General features: G+C 55.6%; 1 protein-coding gene across 1 annotated transcript; it reads right to left on the bottom strand.

Moving 5' to 3' along the window:
* Positions 1-15921: 15921 nt before the first annotated feature.
* Positions 15922-18358, bottom strand: TLNRD1 (talin rod domain containing 1). The gene has a single exon (XM_043554610.1). It carries the CDS (start codon positions 17661-17663, stop codon positions 16572-16574), a length of 1092 nt encoding a protein of 363 aa, XP_043410545.1. The 5' UTR covers positions 17664-18358; the 3' UTR covers positions 15922-16571.
* Positions 18359-18912: the final 554 nt, after the last annotated feature.

Here is an 18912-nt window from a genome sequence, read left to right as displayed (position 1 = left end):
GCAGGGTGCGCCCCTTGCAAAAAGCGGGAGAGAAAACTTCCTGAATTTTTTCTTCCCCCCCATACCCGATCCGGTCCCGAAACGTCACAATCCGCAGAAAGTCGGCTCAGCGGGGAGAACGCTGCCAACGATGACAGAGCGTGAGCGTTTCCTCCGGCTACACAATGGAAGGCTGAGTAATTCACCCACCACTGAATGACAGGGACTAACATCACAGGGCTCGGAGGTCGGCTGAAAGTCCGCTGCCGAATTTGTCCTTCCTCTCGGGGGAAGCCTCCCTGAGAAAACCCTGCTTTTGCAGAGAATCAAAGCTGGAGTCACGGCCCAGGCAGTGCCTGGCCTGCCGGGCTGGGCCGGCTACTTCTCGGCCCTTCCCCGGGGTCGGGCCGCAGGAGGGCCGGGGACAGAGTGAGGCAATCCTGGCCGGGCAGCTGCCGCGGGGGCCGGCAAAGCCCCGCGGGCCGCAGTGGAGAGGAAGCGGAGCAGAGGCGGCCTGTCAGTCTTCCGCGGCCAAAGACTACGAGTCCAAACTGGATTTCTGACCCAGCCCAGACGATCCCCCTGGGAACGTCGGCACGGCCGTCATCGGCGGGCCAGGGAAAAGCCAACGGAGCTGCTAGGAATGCACACGCAGGCGGTCCCGGCGATTCCGGGTCCGCGTCGCGGTGACACCGCGCGCCGTGTGGCCTCGGACCAGGTGCCTGAAGCCTCCGCGACGCCCCTGCCCGTCTGGAAGTTGTGATGACCACATGCGTGCTTCCTGGCGGTGTCGTATGAGATGGGGGCGTACCTTAGGGGCTCTGTCCCTTCGCACGCCCTCACGATCGGGATTCTACCAATATCCTGGGCGTCCGGCATCCTCTTTCCAAAGAGAAGCCCTTCCGTGCAGAGGAAGTGTGTGTTTTAGTCATTCCCATACTAGCGATGAATTAGCACTCTGCTCCTGCGAGGGACTCAGGGATCTGACTGGGCGGGGGGGGATGCGGTTAATTCAGGAGCACAGAGCACTGCGAGTGTTAGGCCCGGGCCCCCTGGTCCCGCCACCCCGCCCCACGCAGAGGCTCTGGGTAGCAGCGTTGTTCAGAGCACGGATTCTGGAACCGCCCTGCCTAGGCTCAAATCCTATATTTCATCATTTAGTGGCCGTGACCTTGGGAAAGCGTCTGCACCTCTTCGGGCCTCGGTTTCCTCACCTATAAAGTGGGGATGGTGATCCTGAGGTTATATCAGGAACACGAAGTCAGTTGTGTGTACGCGCTTGGAACCGTGCCTGGAACACAGGAAGTATCATATGCGCACGTGTTGGTTATTATTAAGAAGTTAGAACCCGGGGCCCAGATCCCGAATTACCAGGAAGATGATGTCAAGGACACATTGCCGCCATTTCCAAACTCAAGGCCCGGCCAGAGTCACTGTTCCTCCCCACATCCGGGCCATCCCATAGTCCTTTGCTGCCGACACAGGGAAATGTCCGTCCACCCCGTCTGGGGGAACGGGAGTGTGGGGGCCGCTGAGGACGCCAGGCAGCAGAGTTGGCACATTTTCCTCGGCGAAATGCACCTAGGCTCCAAACCACCCGGTCTTACCAACGGTTTTGTGGGTCCAGGCCTCACCTGGCTCATCCTGGAGCACCGTGCGTGTGAACACGGGGACCTGCAGCCTGGAGAAGACACCAGTTTGTCCGGACAGAAGCGCCCTGGGGTTAAGATGGGTGAGAGCAAGCTGTCTCCCCACAAACATGGCACCCAAGTGGCACCCAAGACGAGAAGCTCCTCTGGTCGCAATTGTCTTTCTGGAGAAATCTCACAAAATGCCCTTATCAGACCTTGACCTCAGCCTTCAGACTCAAAAGACAAGAATTAGCTTATTTTGCTCTTCTGTGCATTCTGGCGATGACCTCACTTTCCTTTCCCTGGGACAACACCCTGCCGCAGCCCTTGTCCCCTCTTTGAACTTCCGGCTCCTCATCTGTACAAAGGGGATAAAAACCCAGACCTCCCAGGGCTTGAGGAGGTTTAAATGAAGTCAAGTACGTGCTGAGTTCGGAGATCCGGCCCGCATGTAGCTGGTCCGTCACACGGTTCCCATTAGCATTTCTTTCTGAGCCAAACAAATCTCCCCATTGCAAGGTGCCTCTTTCCAGAAGCTTTTCATTTCTCAGCTCCTCTTTGCTCCAGGCCTGGACCCTGTTTCTTCATCGATAATTTGGTTTGTACGAAGGTGTCGTCTTGGGGTCCTAGGGCAGAAATAAACGGGGCTACCTCGCTGCCTCCCGGCGAGTCCCACAGAAACTGTCCCAGATTGCTGGACGTAATTAGACATTTAAAAAAGGAAAGTATGCACTCATGCTCACCCACAGCCTCCAACTATTTAAGGGGCACAGAATGGCACCATTCGAAACGACCTAATCCAATGACCTCATTGAAAGATGAGAAGACCAAGGCCACACGAGGACAACTTGTCCCAGGTCACAGAGGAGGGCGAAGGCAGGCTCGGGTCAGAATCCTTCAGCCCTGAGTCCCAGGGAGCGCTCAGTTCTCCTCCTGGGAGTTCGGGCCCCAAGCACAGGAAGGCGTGTTGGAAAGCGTGCACAGAGATGACCGTAAGTCTCTCTCTTTGGGCTCAGTCCTATTTTCACTCCTACCATACTCCCCGACTAGACTCTAAGGGCAGGAACCAAGTTCAAGAATTTCTTCACCAATGCCCTGTACTCACTGCATGCGTGTGGCTAAGCCTAGAGACACGTTCTGTACGATGAGAGAGCTCAAACTCGGGCTGTTCACACGGTTTCTACAAATCCATCGTAGAAAGTGATCACAAATGTGGAGGGGAAAAACTCATTCATAAAGACGCCCATGCAAATACGACTTGTAAAAGCAAACGATTGACAGAAAACAACTAAAATGTCTGTGATGAGTGACCCATTATACTGTAGTATACTTATATAATAATATCGAATTGTATTTTAACGACATTTTAATTCACTTAATTTCTACACAATGGGGGAATGCTGATTTTATGAAATATTTTTTTAGTGTTTATTTATTCCCGAGAGATAGAGAGACACAGAGCACGAGCAGGGGAGGGGCAGAGAGAGAGAGGGAGACACAGAATCCGAAGCAGGCTCCAGGCTCCGAGCTGTCGGCACAGAGCCCGACGCGGGGCTCCAACTCACGGACCGTGAGATCATGACCTGAGCCAAAGCCGGACACCTAACCGACTGAGCCACCCAGGCGCCCCAGGAGTGTTAATTTTAAAAAGCAGGTTACAAAATAATTTTTTTAGGCGATGAGCTTTGTTAAAGAATATGTACAGGAAAAAAACTTGGAGAGATGCACACCAGAAATTAAAGAGTGGTTACCCCGAGGGCGTGGGTATCAGGGGAATTTCTTTTCCTTAGAACCTTTGGTGTTTTCTAAATTGTCTACAGTGGGTAAGCATTTTATGACAGAAAAAAAAATCACTATAAAAGTAACAATTGAGAAGCTTACTTTTAGAAGAGTATGTGCTTGGGTCCCTAGAACTCAGGGTACCAGGCAAGCCTGCAACAGAGAAATGTACTGCTTCCCGAGTGCTACATGCCCCTTTATCCCCAGCTCTCCTACAAGTAGGGCACGTGATTACTTCTGACCAATCACCTATGACACAGAGCACTGGACGTCACTTCTAGGCTGAATGAATCATTGAAACCACTGGCCTGGTTCTCTTGGCCTTGAGTAATACACTCATATTAACTCAAGTGCTTTTTTTTTTTTTATTTTTTTTATCGTTTATTTATTATTGAGAGACACACAGAGAGAGAGAGAGCATGAGCACGGGAGGGACAGAGAGAGGGGGAGACACGGAATCCGAAGCAGGCTCCAGGCCCTGAGCGGTCAGCACAGAGCCCGACGTGGGGCTCGAACCCACGAACTGCGAGATCACGACCTGAGCCGACGTCGGACGCTCAACCGACTGAGCCACCCAGGCGCCCTTTAACTCAAGTGCTTAACTGAAGGCGGACTTATTAATAAGATTATAAAAAGACAGGTCCCAGCTCCTCAGAAATGCCTCTTTGCCTGGATTCACCTTTGAAAGAATTTTGACATAGTCTTTTCCAAAAGCGACTGCATTAACTCAGGCTCGTGGCAAAAGAAAAGCCATCGGACTCAAAATGCTTCCCGGGCCCTTCCATTCGCCACCCTTCCATTTCACTGTCTCTGTTTTCCCTTTTGCTCAGACGGGTGAGATCTCCGTCACCGACAGGCTCTGGTCCTCAGCCAGCCTCCTGGAGCCACTGATGTAGGGGACAATTAGGGCCAGCTCTCTATTCCCCGGGACATTACGTAATATCCGAAGCCTCCCCAGAGGCGCCAGAAGTGGACCCTTCTAAGCACTGCTGTGATCTTCAGGACCAAGTTGTCACAACTCACCAATCATCCCACCTCTCCAGAGGCTTGGCTTCTGCATGTCTACAGCGTCATTCACGTATTTCCCCAATCTTCTGTCCCCAACACAATGACAGGCCAGAGCATGTTGTTAAGAATGTCCATACACAAGGGGCGCCTGGGGGGCTCGGTCATTAGAGCATGCGACTCTTGATCTCAGGGTCATGAATTCGAGCCCCACGCTGGGTGTAGAACTTACTTAAAAAAAAAAAAGGGAGTACCAGGGCACCTGGGGGGCTCAGTTGGTGACACGTCCGACTTCGGCTCGGGTCACGATCTCGCGGTTCGTGAGTTCGAGCCCCGCGTCGGGCTCTGTGCTGACAGCTGAGTCTGGAGCCTGCTTTGGATTCTGTGTCTCTGTCTCTCTCTTTCTCTCTGCCCTTCCCCAACTTGTGTGCTCCACCCCTCTCTCTCTCTCTCTCTCTCTCTCTCAAAAATAAACATTAAAAAGAAAAGAATGTCCGTCTGTAAGCCCCACTTACAAAGACACAAGTCCTGCCCAGCCTGACACACCCTTCCCTCAGTACAACCCTCCCCCAACACCAGTCAAAGCTTCTCTCCTAAGAGACAAGTGACCAAGTACAATCTCTGTAATTTTTTGTCACATTTAGTTATGAGTTGGCGGCTTGCCTGGAACCAGCTAGGACATCCTCCCTTTGGGGGAGGGCGAGGCCTGAAATCAGTGCTCCCGGACGAGGTTATTAGTACAAAGGCCAGAGCGATGCCAGTTAAGCAATCTGAGTCCAGATTTCTGTCCAGTATGTTTTGCCCCAGAAAACACCGCCTCAGATGTATTCCCCGGAGCCTTGCAGGACGGGCCTGCGGAAATCAAGCGTGTTCTAAGAGCAGAGTCATTCTTAGAGCGTCGAGAGCGGGCCTCACTTGTGTTTCATGCATGCCTGGCGGCCGAGCAGGCTTACAGGAGCAGGGGCGTGGCTCCGGGCACTTCTGGGGGATGCACTTGATAGGAAGTCTGCTGTGTGATAGGAAGCCAGGCAGTGAGCGGGGGAAAGCGCTCCCCTGGGGGACGTTAAAGGCGGGGTTGTTCTGAGAAGGTCGGTGAACTGCCTCCAGCTGCTATGAGCTAATCTCTTAAGGGTTCGGATGCAGGCATCCTCGGACAGGAAGTACTTCGGGGAGTATTTGGGGAGAGGGCAGGGAGGCGCAAAGACAAGATGCCAGACTGCGCCTCTCACACCTGCCCTTGGACCCCGTGGGTGGGGATTCCTCCCCGTGCCAGGGGCACGCGGCCTCAGACCGGGCTCCCGAGCCCCATGGCAAGCTTTCGCGTGTGCTGAGAGGGGCCGCTGAAATCCTCAGTGGCTTCATCTGGCATTTCCTTCGCAGTTGAAAAGCACAGTGTGCAGCAGCAGGGCCACTTGGAGGCCATCAGGCCGTGGCCCACGCAAGGGGCCCGGCCCCGCCCCGGTGCCCCCGGCCTGCCAGCGCTCTTCGGGTCCCTGTCACCTCAGCGGAAGGGAACGCGAATAACTCATTGTGGCTTTTATGGAGACTGTTATGGCAACGCACCGTGGCCATGGTAACTCTATCTGCCTGTTACTCCCCTGAAACCGGAAAGTCGGCACTGGAAGGAAAGTTAAATGATTAAGTAGATAGAATGCTTTCGTTTAAAACAATCCCTTTAATTCGATGAGATAAGCATCGTCTTTTATTTTTAGGTAGTGTCCACAACCACAGGCAAGAGAAAAGAAAGAAAAACCGGTTGGATGAACTACTCCAGCTGCAGGGATGAAATGGAAGTGAAGCCCGAAGGCCCAAGTGCCAGTTTGCCGGACGCCTTCAGAGGCCTCTCGCTCTGCCCGCTGCCGGGGGTTCGGGCAGAGCGCCCCGCCTTCTTCCCCGAGGCTTCGGCTCCTTCCCTCCGCTCACAGGAGCCCGGGCTCAGCCCAGAGCCCGGCTCAAGCACGCTGTTACAACCCAAACCTGACTACGGAAAGTCGTGAGTAATTTTTGCACTGACAACAATTACGGGATCGAAAGCCAGGACTCACCCCCTCGGTCCATTCTCACGCCGGCTTCAAGGGCTCCCCGGGGAATGTGGCTCTAAGTCAGCTTGTGGGAAAAAGCGTCCCTTCCCGGGGTAGCGAGCGGTTTCCACATCCCCGCTGGGCCCAGCACCACCCCGAGGAGGCCAAGGAGAATGACTACCAGGCTGCCCTCCAGTCCCACAGCCGAGGCCCCAACGAACCCCGACCGGCTGAGACAAGAAAGTTTGGTCCGTCCAGGGCCTCTCAAACACCCCCCTGGAACCCACCCAAAGCTCTGGAAGGTCTTCAAAGGACCAGACGTGTCAGAGCAGCTCCGTCCCGCAGCACTGAGAGCCCCAGTCTTCGGACCCGGGGAGCTGTCTGGGCTCAAGGGGTTAGCAGCTGTTTGGACGGATGGGAAGGACATTCACGTAGAGGCCAACAAAAGCCAAGTGCAGAGCCGGGAGGTCCGCCGTGCAGGAGGCAGTGGGAGGTGAAGGCCACAGCCGGATCGGGGCCGTGTGCCCAGTCCCGAGGCGTGCCGTCCGGACTCCATTAACGTATCGAAATACCGACTGTGCGAAGCGGCAGTGAGGGTCTAACTTTGCTGCACTCGAGGCAAGGCAGGGGGAAGGTGAGAGCAGGCCTGACGTGGGCGAGTGACCCAGGCTGCAGCCAGGGTGCCTCACTCTGGACCGCTGTCCCGGCGAAGGCCAGCGAGGAGCCGGGCGAGGGTCTGGGCAGTGCAGTCCGGGGTAAAGGATGTTCGTGCAGAAATGTTTACTGGGGCCCCAAGGCAACTGCACTGGTCACTGCGGATGAAAAGATCACTCTATCACCTGACTGATGACACGGGCTGGGGGCGTGGTGGGTAAACAGAGCGTATGACGCGGTAAGTTCTAATAAAGGGGAAATACTAGGGACCCTAGGGACCCGCAGGAGGCTGCCACCAGGCTGAGGAGTAGGGGGCAGAGGGGAGAAGCAGTGTGCGGGACGAACGGCCCAAGCGACACCCGGGCAAGAGCTCAGAGGTCAAATGAGAGCGCGGCCAGGGAGGGAAGTCACAAGCGTTACTTCCCAGGGAGTTGGCCGGGAGCTGTGAGACACCGGGCTGGTTGGAAACATCTCCATCGGGAGTTGGCCTTCCACCCTGCAGTCAGCGGAGCCGCCACGGAGGTCGCTAACTGGGCAAGTAAGAGAGAAGTCTGTACGCTAGAAATCCACATGCAGGTTATGGGACAAAGCCGGGGTCGATGTTCCTCAAGCATCCTCAGGAGACGAGGACCACGCAGCAGGTAGAAAGCCACTGGTCCACGCGATCAGCTCTGCGGGAGACTTTACGAGGGGAGGGAGGGCATCCTGGGCCCTCCCTCCGCAGAGGGTCCAGGAGGGGCTCCGTCCAAAGGCTCATGGGAGGCTCGGAAGGAAACCCACAAAAACGGCCGTGGGTAAAGTTAAAAAATAGCAGGCGTGGGGAGCATTTCAGCCTCGGAGGGCAGAAGAACTCCATCCCAGAAACTCATTCCTTCGTTCACGGTGGTCAGGTGACTAAGGACGCTGGGCTCCATCACCGAGACCTCGATCCTCGTCTGCACCCCACCGCTCGCCGGCTTTGTGACCCAGGGCGCACGCTTTCCGTTCCGCGCCCTCCTCTAGAAGATGAGAACAACTCTTCATACCTTGAGCGGTGGCCCTAAGGACTCGGACACAACGTAACCCGTCTACCATACGTAGTAGGAGCCCCCCAAATGACAGCTGTTGCTTTTCTCCCATTAAACATTTACTGAGCACGCTGGCCACCTGCTCGGGATGACAACAGTGAAAAAAAGAATAATTAAAAAAAAGCAAAACACAAAAAACCGGTTCTTGCCTTGGAAGGCTCCCAGTCTATCAGCCAGCCCACACCCCTGCCGCACACTTCTTCAGGTGCCCCAGCTCCGCTCCGGGTGACCCCACGGGATGCCAGGCAGCCCGGCCCAGGTCCCGTCTGCAGGTAAACTGGCCTCACCGGCCCCACCGAGAGGGTTCCCGATCCAAGGCCAGGCCAGCAACCTGGGGGAGGCGGGGACCTGTTCTGCTTCCTGTAGGGCAGACCCTGCCCAGTAACAGCCCTACACTCTGCGTCGACACTACTCAAAATCAATGAGTGAAAAGAAAATGATCCCCAGGCCTTGGAATAAAGCCCCCTCTTTAAGGCACCTACACCCCCTAACTGAAAACCCCCCTCCGGCTACAAAAAAATAAGTTCAGTGAAAGTCTCCCTTAAATGCCATGCAGTCACCTGGCACCAAAGGTAGGAAAGACCGGCTCTGATACCGACATCCTTCCCCGGTCACCAAGATAACATCAGTCTGATCAAATCCAGGGACCTCCAAGTTCTCGAGTAGCCAAAGACCCAGGCTCGAAGGTCCTCCGTGAACTCCACGGCGTTCATTCTCGTCTCGCGTCCCGTGCTCTCCCTCCTATCATCTGCACGACACCCGAAGTATGTCAGAATCAGCCTGATCGGAGAGCGCTGGAAAATCCAGGGTGAGGCTCCCGCTATCTCGACATCCCCAGGAGGCGTCAAGTGACGTCCTGCACTCTGCGTGGTGTTTGTGACCCATTCTCTTCTCAGCCAGAAGGAAAAAAAATGAGCCAGAACAAGGTAGGAGGAACCATTTAGTTTAGGTAATTAGGAAGTCCTTCCGAAAGTCTAAATGAACTCACAACAGACACTGTAGAATTCACTTCTCCACCCGTCAAGAGGGTAGAAACAGCTAGTCTCTCAGGCCTCAGATCCATACAAGCTGATGCCATATGCAATTTCCTGGATACACCTACACGGGAAAGATCAAACAGACTCTCACTTGTAATACATATTTAAGCCCTTTTCCTGTGGCACTTCAAGTGAATAATCCTCGTACGTCCAAGAAGGAATCGGCCCCCGTGCTACTAAAACCACTTATCGTATCTAAAAGGGAAGAAGCCGTGGGGAGTCCTGATGGTTCCCGCTCACTTCTCCCCGGTCATTCGGTGAGTTCTCTGAAAGCCATGCTTTCCCAGACCTGAGTTTTTTGCAAAATTAAACGGGTGTAACGCTAAAGGACGGCGTGCCCAGAAGACATCTCCATCGGAAGACAAAGCATCTCGAGTCGATTTTGAGGGCGACAAAGGAGGGGGCTTCTGGGATTGTTGCTAAGAATAGCCGTGCGGCTTCGTCATTCTTCTCAAACAAGCTGATATAAGGAACATGGCGACCATCAGACTTGCTAAACCTGACACTGTTCTAGACCCGACTAATAATAATAAAGTGTCATGATCAGCAGCCTGACCCTAGGGGACACTGGTGTCACACCTCATCTGGTGTGGCTCTCTCCCGTCTTCTCTGGCTGCCCAGGATGAAGCAGCCCCAGTGAAGTCAAGAACTGCCAGCGTTTCCAGAAACTCTAGTGGACAAGAAGCGTTGGGTTGAGTTGCAGAGGAGAATGTCGGGACTGCACTAGAATACTTGAATGACTATTGACATTATTTCACATCGTTGGACACCACAGTTCCACTTTAGTTATGGTGGGAAAACTCCTGTTTTTGTCCTAAGTTGTCAGAGTCATGGTGGCTGAGCCACATTGGATTCAAAGCCATCTTCTGGGACTCCCCCTGGTCACTAGCACGTCTGTCTGATGCCCATGGCACGACTCCACTGAGAGATGCTCTCATGGAAAACCAAGACGGGTGAACTACCAGATGATGCCCTCTCTTGTCATTTCAACAGACGACCGCCCTACTGTCACTAACACAAAATGCCCACACACCTTAGAAATGAAATTCCGAGTGGCAAAACCAGAACTACGCTTACACTTTCAGAAACACCTTTATCCGGGAACTTATAAGGGAAAGAATGTCCAAGTAAAATCTAGCCTCCAAGGAAGCTTTTAGGGCAATCGTGCCAAAATCCTACCTAAGGGGTGGTGCTCGAATGACGCGCCAATTAATTTTAGAACAGGAAGCGGATGGCCATCAAACAAAAAGTGAAGTTGAAGCCCGAAAGGCACCAGTAAGCACTGGATGGACGAGGTTCCCTGCAGCGGTTCTGGAATTTCTGGAGGTTTGACATCCATCTGGGTCTCCTGAGAAGTTGCCGAGTAGGAGTGTCTGGCTGGTTCGGTTGGCAGAGTCTGCGACTTGATCTCGGGCTCCTGAGTTCGAGCCCCATGTTGGGTGTAGAGTTTACTTACGATAAAAAGCTCTTAAAATTTTTTTTTAACGTTTATTTATTTTTGACAGAAAGATAGAGACAGAGCACGAGAAAGGGAGGGGCAGAGAGGGAGACCCAGAATCCGAAGCAGGCTCCAGGCTCCGAGCTGTCGGCACAGAGCCCGACGCGGGGCTGGAACTCACGGACCGTGAGATCGTGACCTGAGCCGAAGCCGGACGCTCAACCGACTGCGCCACCCAGGCGCCCCTAAGTGGATCCATTTTTAAATCAGGCTAGCAAATCTCAATTAGCATTCAACCTCCTCCGTGAAGTCTGAAATGTCTGACTGACACCGCGGTTTGAAGAACTTAAGACCAGGGGCGCCTGGGCGGCTCAGTCAGTTAAGCGTCCGACTTCGGCTCCGGTCCCCATCTCGCGGTTCGTGGGTTCAAGCCCCGCATCAGGTTCTGTGCCGACAGCTCGGAGCCTGCAGCCTGCTTCAGATTCTGTCTCCCTCTTTCTCTATCCCTTCCCCATTCATCCTCTGTCTGTCTGTCTGTCTCTCCGTCTCAAAATAAACATTAAAAAAATTTAAAAATTTAAATAAAGACAAGCAATGTTTCAAGGTGCCTGGGCAGGCGTGGGCAGACGGACGAAGAGGCAGGGCTATGCTCCCTATCTGGGATGTCCTTGAGCATATCACAACATAGCAGCTGTGTCAAATTGAGTGAAGGGTGAAGGAAAGAATACTAAGGGAAACAGACTTGCACATGAATGTTTTAGATGATACTCCCAATGACCCAATGGAAGCAGAGTAAGGTCCACGGAGCTCATCACATGCCGACACTTCACGGCAATTCATCAGAAACATTTAACTTTTACAATGGGAAAACAGAAGCACAAATGTTTAGATGACATGCCCAGCAAACACCTGCCTACCTTCCCAAGACCGCCGGAAGGACCCAGCGACATAGCATACGCAAACTTGTAAGTTGAAAAGAAGTAAAACACAGTAACTGCCTCAGCTCCCACAGCAAATAAGGCCGTAGTCCGGTCATGGTCACTACGTGCGTCTCCTAGAACAATGCTTCTCAAAGTTACCGTGTCCACAGATCACCCCGGAGTCCTTGCCAAAGAGCAGATTTCTCATCGGGTAGGTCGGGGTGTGGGGGTGGGGGCAGGGGTGGGGAGATCCTGCTCCCCACCCAGTTCCTGGGCAAGGCAATGCCAGCCCCCGGGGACCACCCTCGTGAGGAGCGAGGCTCTGAGAGGTCACCCCGGTTCTTGGTGCAGGACGGCTCTGGTAGGACACATTCCTGAGTGCACTGCAGGCGTGAGCGTCCCTACCGTGGGCTTTGGAGAAAGTCGGCATGCTTCGTTTGGTTCTGAACAGAGTACTTTAAACTCAGTGGCAAAGTGTCCTTTCTCGGGCGGCCCAAGAGCTCAAGGGTTGATTTTTAATTACGGTGTCTGCCAGGCTCTAGTTTTCTAGGACGAGAGTCGGCAACATGCAAAAACCCAGAAAGCTGATTTGCCAGCGTGCTATCCTAGACTTCAGCTCCTCTCCAAGGGGGGGTCGGAGGAAGGGAAGAACTCTGTCCTCGTAAACACGCCCCGACACACACAGCAAAAGAAAACCCTGCCAGTTTGGAACTAAATTTGGACTAAATTATCTTCTCTATCGGAAGAATCGGGCTCAAAATATCCAGGAGGGGGAAAAAAAAGAAAAAACACCTGAGCAAACAAGAAACTTGCAGAAATGCAGCTCCCTCCTGATACAGAAGCACTCTGGTCTCACGGAGTCTGGCCGAGAATAAAAAGACACCAGCAGGGTCTGCAGACCGGTGGTTGTCCAGGCTGCGTGTGCATCAGAATCATCTCGCTGGACAAAATTCAGACGCTCCACCCCCAGGGTTTCCGATCGATCGGGCCGGAGGGAGGGCGCAGAAAGGTGCTGATAAGGCCACTGCCGGGGTCCCCAGACGTGGCCCGCAGCACAGAGTCTATGCAAGGGGGAGGCACCACGTCTCCCACACAACCGCACCCCGGCGCCCAGCACCGGGCCCGGCACGCACCGCTCGCCCCCAACAAGTATTTGCCGAACCAATGCCTGTTCTAACTTTCACTTCCAGAAACATTTCACTGCTCGCCTATATACACTTGCACTTTGAAAGCCAATTACACGTGTCCCAGGCATGACAGCCCGTGACCCGTAAACGGGGACCTGTAAACGAAATCCATCCCAATCACAGACACTGGTATCACTTTTCCCAGACACTCTCCAGACGGTCGGCCTCTGAGCCTTCTCCCGCTAAAGCGGAAACGCACACACAACTCACCGGGCCGGAGGACCCCAAAAAGAAGGACCCTACTCGGGTAAGACAGGTCAATTCATTTCACGCATGCTCGGGCAAAAACGAAATCTTTCATCAAGACAAGAATTTGCTGGGAGAGCACACAAATATCTGCGTCCCCCTCGGAAACCCAGAGATGGTGCCGGACCCAAGATGCAGCCCCGCAGGACCAAGTGCGGGGCGGGGGGGGGGGGGGGGGGGGGCGGCGTTGCGGATTAACTCCCTAACTCCGAGCTCTGCACAGAAGGGGCTGCGGCTGGCGCTCTTCAGATCCTCTGCCTGATCTGCACGTTACCATAGCCACCAACCTTCCGAAAAACAGGTGTTTCTGTTAAAATTAGCTGTTTCAAACTGTTCGGTGTTCTAGATCCCTAGATGCCAGCTTTAAAAAAAAAGCGTTCACGGGATAACCAATCAGAGGTCACCGATGCTTCCGGCATCATAGTCTTTAGATCTTCCTGAGAAACATCTCCCCTAAATTAGGAGAAAGGGGGGTGGGGGGGAGGAAAGAAACTGAAGTCGGGGAGAACACACACACCACACACACAATTTCTCTAGTTCCTCCCATCGACCCGGAACGAATAACAGGACGAGGCCATGCTTAAACCAGCCAAGGAAAGACAGCTTTTTTTTTTCGGGTTAAGTCTTGTGTTTGAAAGCCTTTTGTCCCGCTTATTTGCCTTGACTGTCATAAATAATGGCTTTTGTTCTAAGACTTTAGGCATAATGATTTCCTTCTCTCCCGAAGATCCAAAGGAAGGTTTTCAACATCCCCGGTCAGGATGGCCCCATTAATCCTGGGTAAGAAAACGTGCCCTTGGATGTCAAAACGGCCCAAGGATGAGGTCTTAAGTGAACTCTAATGTGGTTTAATTAAAACAAAACAAAACAAAACCAGGCCACTCTGATTTTAGTCCTGGAACACCAGTGATCTCTGCTGACCTCGTGAAACCCAATGAACTAGGTCTGAGACGTTCCTTTTTTAAAAATCAGGGCTATTTTAAAAACAAGTTTAGCAAGCTGGTGCACTGAAAGCTGAGATGACACGAGGCGCTCGCCTACAGAAGCAGCACAGACACAGAGATGCACTGTGTTCCTTGTTCTGGTTTCCCGAGAACCTGCTGAACAAAATACAAGAATTCATTTCGAGCCACCTGCTGGAAGAAAAATCCCAAACTTATCTTAGAGACAGAAGGAGGGAAGGGAGGACGTTAAGACACCAGTGAAACTTTTAACCACTTCAGAGGACAGAGATTTTGAATATTACAGGACACCTTTCATATACAGAAATGTAAAGAGACACCACCAGGTGGCTATGACAAAAAGAAGCTTTAAAATTGATTTGCTGGCAGGCTAGGTAACTTCATCCAAGTAGACAGAGAAAGCGAGGGTTTTTTTGGCACGCGGTGTCCTGAAAATTGCTTCTGTACGGAATGAGCCCAAGCAACAACTGGCGATTATCTTTGTCTGAATCAAACACCAAACTTAACGGGTTCCTGGCTCTAGTTTTGTTTTACCTTGTTCTTTTCAGTTTGCTCTCTGTGACCTGCCTAGGCTAAAGGAAGCAGATAATTAGAGACTCTACAATAACTTCTGTACATAAATAAAAGTAGCCATTCCTATATGCAAGCAGGATGGTCGTTGGCACACGGGTTAAGATTCCTCCCCGCAAATACTTCCGGAACCTGGCTGACCCAGACTTAAAGAAGGGGCAGGGGGACAGGAAAAAACATTCTCAAGGTCATTTTCATTTTTTACACACTTTAAACGTCTAAATCTACCAGGACCCAGGAGAAAGCCAAGAGCGCCACTGACGGTTTTTTAAGAAACGTGTACGTGTACTACCATTTTAAGACTTTTCCAAACATCGAATTCAGAGCAGTTACACGATCTAGTCTTACCCAACACGGGTTTACACGCCGAGCATGATGTTCCAGTAACAAACACAGCTATTCAAGTAAAACAGACGTCGAAAGGACTTTCTAACATATTATGGTGAGAAAGTCTTTCTTCTCAGATCCGTGGGAACTACAAAGGTTTAGGCACAACAAACCCCAAGAAAAGTGTAAACGGAGCAAATTTAAAGCATGTATGACTTCTCCTCCGCGTGGCTCTCCAGGACAGGCGCTGCAAATAAACATGTTACACTTTCCGTGGGGAAATGTCCAACACGTAACTAGGTTCAGCAAAACTGTAACACCCCTCCCTCCCCAATGTTTTCTTAGCGTGTCTGCAGAGAGGACAAACCACCTCAAAATAACTCCAAACTTCAACTGACGGAGATTCTTCCAACGCAGAATCAACCAGGGCAGATCTTGAGACAAGGTCACCAAAATCAGCCCTTGGCCTGCAACTATGCTGAGGCTCTAGAAAGTTCTCCACGCTTCCCGCCCCCCCCCCCCCCCACCACCTCTCCCTCTATTACAGGCCAGATCCCTCTGTACTTTCTCCTGACATCACGGGATCTTGTCCGAATAGACCCGCCTACGTAAATGAGGCTCCACGCTCTCCTGGAAAGAACTTGGTCTACTTCGACAGCTGCACTGCACGGACCCTCCGACCCGAGGAGGGTGGGGTACCACGCAGGATTAGGGAGACCCTTAATCTGAAAGAGACGGGCAGAATGGCACTCAGACCAGGGTCAGCCTGAACCAGTGTTCATCAGGGCAGAAAGGGGTGGGAGACAAAGGGGGCTGACTTACGTTCCAGGAGAAACCAGAGGCCAGACAAAACCCCACCGACAGCCCAGCCCCCGCACCCACGCCCGTGACACGTGCTTTACATCGACAGTGTCACACGGTGCTCGCTTCTTGAATTCCAGGCTGCTCAAAGCGGTGACTCTCCAGGAAAAAGGAGACAGCGCTGAGGACCGGAGGCACTGCTCCCGAAGCACAGGCTCCGGGGCGCCCTTCCAGAGAGCGCGTGCCGAGTGCAACGTCACAGCGATCGAACATCAACAATAAGTGCCAAAGGCCATCTGAGAAACATAACATTTTAATAGATGAAATAAATACTCCAGTACATGCACGGTAAAAACTTGACATTGGGGGGAGGGGGGAAGGAGGGGGGAAATCACTCTATAGTGTAAATTAAAAAATAAAACACACACTCACAGTAGCTTTCCCCCCCATTTGCAAATCACATGGCAATGTCATACTCTCAACACAAAGTATACGCCTAATCCAACACGATTTGCTTAAAAAAATAACAGCATACAAAAAAAAAAAAAAAAGATAGCTACATCCATGTCTAAGGAGTGAAACTGAGGTAACCTTTCTTTTAATTAGGAAAAATCAAAACAAAACGGAAAAAAAAAAAAAAAAAAAACGGGCCAAAAAAGAAACGAACCCATGACCTCCTTCCTGCCCGATTGGTTAGAAAATTGAGGGGCGGAGCTCCGGAACAGGAGCCGGGGGAGGGCGCGCCACCTCGTGGTCCCTGCTGCGCGCGCGCAGGTGGGCGCTGCGGCGGGAGGGGCCCCCAGCTCTCTGGAAGGTTCTTTCCGAGCGTCTGCCGTGGGGGAGGGGCTCCCCCTGGGATTTCTTTGGTATAAATGGAGAGGGGCGGAGAGTGAGTATCTTCCTCTAGTGGGGCGGGGGGGAGGGCGAAGGGGCGCGGGGCGGGGGTGCTAATTCACAGAATTGGAATTCACTGGCGGTAAAGTCCTGGGCGAAGACCTCTCCCGTAAAGCCTGAGATAGCAGGGTGCAGCCTTCAGACACGGCGCAGGCCGAGTTCCTCAGCCTCTCCCTGTGGTCCGACATCTTGGCGCCCCCGTCGGGGTGCTGCGCCAGATCCCTGAGGCACTGGGTCAGGAGCACGCAGGCCGACACCACGCTCATGGCGCCGCCCAGGATGGCGGTCTGCACCGCCTTGCCCTCGGCGCTCACGGCCGCCGCGCGACCCAGGAACTGCGGCTCGGTGGCGAAGCCCACCAGGGCGCTCACGGCCTGCACCAGCGGCCCGCTGAAGAGCGCGCAGCGGCTGCGGGCCAGCTCGCTGGGCGCCGCCTTCACCTCGCGCACGCAGGCCAGCAGCGCCGACGCGCTGGTGCTCATGCACTTGACGCCCAGCTTGAACTGCTCGCGGGAGAAGCGGTCCCGGGACTTGTCGCTGGCCAGGGCGCACGCGTCCGTCAGGAACTTGAGGTTGCGCGACAGGCCCTGGGACACCTCCAGCAGCAGCTGCGGCGTCATGTCGGCCAGCGGGGTGGCGCGCAGCACGGCGCAGCCCTGCTCCACCTCGTGGCGGCAGCGCGTCACGCGGTAGCGGTCCACCAGGCCCGGCTGCGCGGGCTGCGCGCCCGGCGTGGCCACGGCCGCCAGGTAGGCCGCGTGGGCGGAGCACTCGGTCAGCGACACCACCAGGTCGCCCAGCTCCACCAGGCTGTCCCCCGCCTCCCCGAAGCGGCCCATGTTGAGCTGGCTCTGCACGTCGTGGGTGAGGATGGAGAGCCCCTTGGTGCGCGCGATGATCGTGTCCCGGCACTGCTCGAAGGACTCGGCGGCGCCGGCGCAGGAGGAGGCGGGGCCCTCGAAGAGCACGGGCCGCGCCTCGCTCGACAGCAGCAGCAGGTCGGCCACCAGCTGCATCTTGCCCTTGCAGTGGTCGCAGACGGACACCAGCCTCTTCCGCGGCTGCGAGCAGGCCCCCCCGACGGCGCTCGCAGGAGCCGGAGAAGCGGCCTCGCCAGCGGGCTTCCCGGCGCTGCCGCTAGCCATCGCGCCCGGGGGGCACTGGCATGCCGCTGGGGAGCCCGCTACCGCCGCCGCTGCCACTGCCGCCGCCCCCGCGGCCGTCGCGACTCGGCTGGCCAGGACCGCGGTGCCTTCCCCGCACCATCATGCCATCCACCGCGCCGGGCGGAAGGCGCTGGGCTGCGGCGGCCGGGGCCCGGGCGGCGCGGGGCGGGCCCGAGGGCCAGAGGACGCAGGAGGCTCTCCGGGGCGCGGGGAGGGGCTGCGGCGTTCGGCCTCCTGGAGGGCTTGCGGGAACCATGAACCGGGGCACGGCCAGACTCACGGAGCGCGCTCCTCGTCGCCGGGCTGCCAGGAAAGTCCCTTCTGCTGGGCCGCCGCTGCCGCCGCCTTCCTGGGCATGGCCCGGCCCGGCCGCCGGAGCGGGAGGGCGGGGGGGGGGGAGCTGGGAGGTGTCCTTCCTTCCTTCCTTCCTTTCTTTGAAATCAAAATCTCTTCCTCGGGGAGGAGCGCGGGCGGCGGCTCGGGCGGGCTCTGCTGTCAGCCTCCTCGGGCTCGGCGGCGCACGTGGGCTTCAGGCGCCCCGACCCCGCCGGGCGGCACTTGCCCGCGACGGCGGCCGGGGCCGGCGCGGTGGGGCGCGCATCTCCCGCCGCCCGGTCTCGGGACGCGGCGCCGGCGGCGGCGGCGGCGGCTGGCCGAGGGTGTGGCCGGAGCTGGAGTCAGAGTCGGGCGGGAGCCTGCACTGATTGCGCACAGCGGCCGCCCCGCTCGCGCGCTCGCCCGCCCGCCACGCCCGGGCGCGCCGGCCGCCGCGGCCGCCCCTTCCCGCCTCGCCGGCTCACAGCGCGCGGCCCGGCGCCGAGGCGGCACGCCCTCCCCGACCGCGCGCCCCGAGGCCGGCCGCCGGCCGCGGGCGCGAGTCCATCCCGGTCGCCTGGTCGCCTGGGGCCCGCGGCGGCTGCGCTCTCCCGAGCCCCCGGGCCCTGCGCATCGGACGCCCGGCGCGCGTCTCCCCGGCGGCCGCGCCAACTCAGAAGGTCCCCGCGGCGCCGCGGCCGCCCGCCCGGGCCCCGGCTCCTGCCATTTCCGTCAGCCGCCAACTTCCGAGCGAGCCGGGAGAAACCGAAAGGAAAAGGGCGGGGGCCGCCTCCCGTGCCCGCGCGGGCCGTGCGAGCGCCGCCGCCCTGCCGGGGCCGCCCGAGCCTGCTCCCCTCCGCGTCCGCGCCTCGCCCCCGGGCTCGCCGCCGCCGCCGCCGCCCGGCCGTCACCT

This window comes from Prionailurus bengalensis, chromosome B3 (genome assembly GCF_016509475.1).
Source record: "Prionailurus bengalensis isolate Pbe53 chromosome B3, Fcat_Pben_1.1_paternal_pri, whole genome shotgun sequence".
NCBI lineage: Eukaryota > Metazoa > Chordata > Mammalia > Carnivora > Felidae > Prionailurus > Prionailurus bengalensis.
This window is presented reverse-complemented; position numbering and strand designations above follow the sequence as displayed.

Coding starts and splice junctions, on each gene's coding strand:
- TLNRD1 (XM_043554610.1), bottom strand. CDS start 17,663: ATGGCTAGCGGCAGCGCCGGGAAGCCCGCTGGCGAGGCCGCTTCTCCG.